Source organism: Trypanosoma grayi (genome assembly GCF_000691245.1).
Source record: "Trypanosoma grayi strain ANR4 Tgr_754_V1, whole genome shotgun sequence".
Classification (NCBI taxonomy): Eukaryota; Euglenozoa; class Kinetoplastea; order Trypanosomatida; family Trypanosomatidae; genus Trypanosoma; species Trypanosoma grayi.
In genome coordinates, this window is record NW_008826373.1 from 4,937 (window position 1) to 8,426 (window position 3,490).

Here is a 3,490-nt window from a genome sequence, read left to right on the forward strand (position 1 = left end):
CCATATAAACGAATCTTATTTTCGAATCCCATCCAGATGTATAGCGTCAACTGAGGCGATTGCTGCACAAGCGCGACCCAACGCCCAAGACAGCGTGCGGTGCTGTATGAACATTCTAAAGGGCTGGTGTGGTTTCCCAACTGGGTCCGCAGTCAAGGGCCAAGATCGTGTTCGATCACTGCCGCTATGGATGCATGTGCCAGTGACTATCTTTTTATTGAGTGCCCTGCCATTCCGTAGGGTTAGCGGATGTATTCCATGTCTCTTGTTATTAATTTTGTTAGTCTTCCCACCTGCATCATGCCCTTGATGATGGCTTGCGCTTTTTTCGCATATGTGCTGCATAGCTCGTTGCTCTGTGTGGGTCTATTTTGAAAGTTTTTTGGCAGCGCTTCGCAATCCATGATTAAAGCGTCCTTGTTTTTGCGGATGTGGCAAAAAAAAATTTCGTTTGGAGTAGAGCCATTTGGCCCAACTTTCCAGCCACTTCCCACGCCAGTGGAAAGACAACGCGGTCTTTTTCGAAGGTCACCAAACGGCTGATGGGATTTCGTTTCTATCACCTCATGGGGCGAGCTTTTTGTTTCGTTCAATTCGCTGCCGCGTGGTGTTAGGTGCCAAAAAATATATGAGCAGGAGTTCGTGTTACAGCCGTTTGGGTTAGAGAAAGTCCCGCATATTGCACCACACTGCTCTTGACCAGTTGGGAACTTACGGTGCTAATAGGGGCATTTCCGGATTGAACTTTCAGACTGTTTCTTACCACAAATTTTTAGCATCTTCTTATTGACACTTGCTTCTTCCACGTTGAATGTGTCCACATGCTTTTTTTTATGTGGTTCACCTCTGAAGCCAGAAGCGTCCGGTTCGTGGGGAGGTGCTGGAATATTTGTGACCTTGTCTGCTGCGTTTTAAAAAGTGGGGGTTCTTTTGAGAATAGTCTTAGTCCCGCTTTCCCCAAACGGAGGCAATATAAAAAAAAAATAGTCTATTCCTTACCTTCCCCTATTAAGTAAAAGAGAGAGAGAGAGAGTAAGCGAGGCCTTTTATCCAGATCCCATTTCGAAACTCCTTGCCCCTGGTACACATAGAAAGGGGGACTTCCAGTAAGCTCAAGGCATTACCCATATAAGGGATTTAAAATCATGTATTAAAACTGACGAAAAGGAGGTGCTGAAAGCGCCCTTAACCCGCCTCCCGCGCTCCCCTTCGCAAGCCCCACCCCTTTGCGATGTCCGTCGGTAAAACCTTTGCTCCTCGCGAGGTGCCCTCCGCAGGATTCTTTTCCGACGCGACATAGCCCCATGTGGCGTGTAAGCCTTGGTCCCGCAGAGCGCTGTCGATGCGCCCCGCCTCTCCCACCAGGGCATCGGAATGTGCGTTGCCTTTCTTCATAATATGCACCACTGCCTTGCCATCGGCACATACATTGAGTATGACCAGCAAAATGCCCCTGAAAGCGGGCAGGGCCAATCCTGCGGCCCTCGCTTCGGCCTGTGAAATAATGCGGGGGGCGTGCCCCCATGCCCCCCCCCTGTGGTCCACACTTCCCCGCTGCCCTTAAACAACAGCGCGCCCCATCCGTATAAAGAGGCGTCGGACACTAAAGTCCCTGAAGTCGGTTTGGCCCTCGGGGGGTTGACGGGATTATTCTGCAACAAAGTGTCAAGCCACCCCTGTCCGATCTTAAGGGCAAAAAGGGGCAGAGCGGCCGGGCCATGGGCCCCCAAAAGCCCCCTGTTGAGGCGCGAAAGTCTTCGGCGCACCGTTTTCAAAAAGAAATAATACCGAAAAAGCGAACCCCCCTGAACCCCCGCTGCACACATCACGCGTGAAGTGAAGCTTTCCAATTCCCCAACCGACATCTTATGGAGGGGCGTGGCACTCTTCAATTTCCGCAACGTCTTTTCACTGAGGGGAACCGTCTTCGCAGTGTGGCTGAAACAAACCCCTATGGATTCGCAACGCGCGGTGGGTGCCTCGTGCCCTCCCACCGTCGCACCGCACTCCCGCATATTTGTCATAATAATGTTCCCCCACGACTCTACGCTCTTGCGTGGCCCTGTGATACGAATATTATCCATCCACACGTGTAGAGTTAACTCCGCCGGGGCCGCATAACGCGGTTTAGCCACCTCGGGGTCCCCCGCCAAAACTCTTGAGATCGTGTGCACGATTTCCGGACTACATTTATACCCCATTTGGGGCCGTGTGAAGTCGACTAGCTCCCCCTTCTCCGTGCGACAACGGAAATTACCGCGCGTTTCGGCTGGTAAACCTACCTGGAAGAAGGATGCCTCTAAATCGAAAATGGCAGCTGTTTCATCATAAACCGCGCCCAGGTAACGGGAAATTTGCCCCAGAGGAACCATGGCCTCGTAGTCCTCTTGTTCATTTTTAGCTTGCGGCCAGGCGATGAAACGCCGCCGTGGGCCCTGACGGTTTTTCCTCCACTACCGTAAAAGGCACCACCCGCCCGGTAGTGGGTAGCTTTGGTGCGGTTTGAATAATGCCCGCCTTCTTCATCGCCCAGGCATCCCCTTTTGTCATTCTCAAGAGGGGCTCTCGTCCCCCTGTCCGGAAATTAGCTGGCTGTCGCACCAAATCCCACACCGTATTAAACCTGTCCAGAGCCTTAGAATTGAGCCGGCTCCGGGCCCAGTGCAGTGAGAGAGTATCCGCATCTACCTTTTGTAACGGCAACCTGCGTTCACCGCTCTGATCGGCCACCCGCGTATGATGGGTACGTCGCAAAATGCTATGCCCTTGAAAAAGTTGTCCCTTATCCTCCCCTCTGCCCGGATAGGCCCATGGAGACATCGCTCATTTGCTGACCTCGTCTACATATATGCCGTCAGGTGTGCGGATTTGTTGGCCAAAGCGACCCACGGCCCTATGCACCGCGCTCCTGAGAGAGCTAAGACCAATGGGGCAAGTAGGCTTTCCCGGCCCAGTTGAGAGCACTGAGCCGACCGATCCTCCAGCGCGTGTTTTTCAATGGACCGGCACAACGAAACAGAGATCAAAATACCAAAAACAACAAAACACAAAAACAAAAATACCAAAAACAGAACAAAAACAGAAAAACACCAAAAATAACAAAATACATAACAAAACAAAGGGACCTCCTTCCACATAGAAATTGAGCAATAACGAACGTGCTCTACGATGGTGGCTGATGGAGCGGAGCCATCGACGAGAGTCGTGAAGACACGAGGAAGAAAAAAAAAATGTACCGCGCTGTGCTGCGCGGTGGCTCTGGAGGGTCTGCATGTTTCCCCAACTGAGCCCGCAGTCGAGGGTTGAGATCGTGTTGGATCACCGCTGCGGCTGCATGCGCCAGTGCCCCTCTTTTGATGGAACGCGCTGTCATGCCAAATGGGCGGAGTAGGTTTTCCATATCTCTTGCGGTTTAAGTTGTGAACCGTTCCCCCTCCACCATTCCCGCGGTGACGCCTCTCACCCTTTTTGCACCTTCCCCCCCGATAAC

The 3,490-nt window shown here is 52.1% G+C and overlaps 2 protein-coding genes across 2 annotated transcripts; both read right to left on the bottom strand.

Moving 5' to 3' along the window:
• Positions 1–1,391: 1,391 nt before the first annotated feature.
• DQ04_07541040 (putative target of rapamycin (TOR) kinase 1) lies at positions 1,392–2,372 on the bottom strand (the record flags this gene model as incomplete). The annotated part of the gene is made up of 1 exon (XM_009315217.1): positions 1,392–2,372. One exon carries the CDS (start codon positions 2,370–2,372, stop codon positions 1,392–1,394), a length of 981 nt encoding a protein of 326 aa, XP_009313492.1.
• Positions 2,373–2,397: 25 nt separating this feature from the next.
• On the bottom strand, positions 2,398–2,820 carry DQ04_07541050 (TcC31.12; the record flags this gene model as incomplete). Its single annotated transcript, XM_009315218.1, has 1 exon — positions 2,398–2,820. The coding sequence occupies one exon, from the start codon at positions 2,818–2,820 to the stop codon at positions 2,398–2,400; it is 423 nt and encodes a 140-aa protein (XP_009313493.1).
• Between the last annotated feature and the right edge of the window lie 670 nt (positions 2,821–3,490).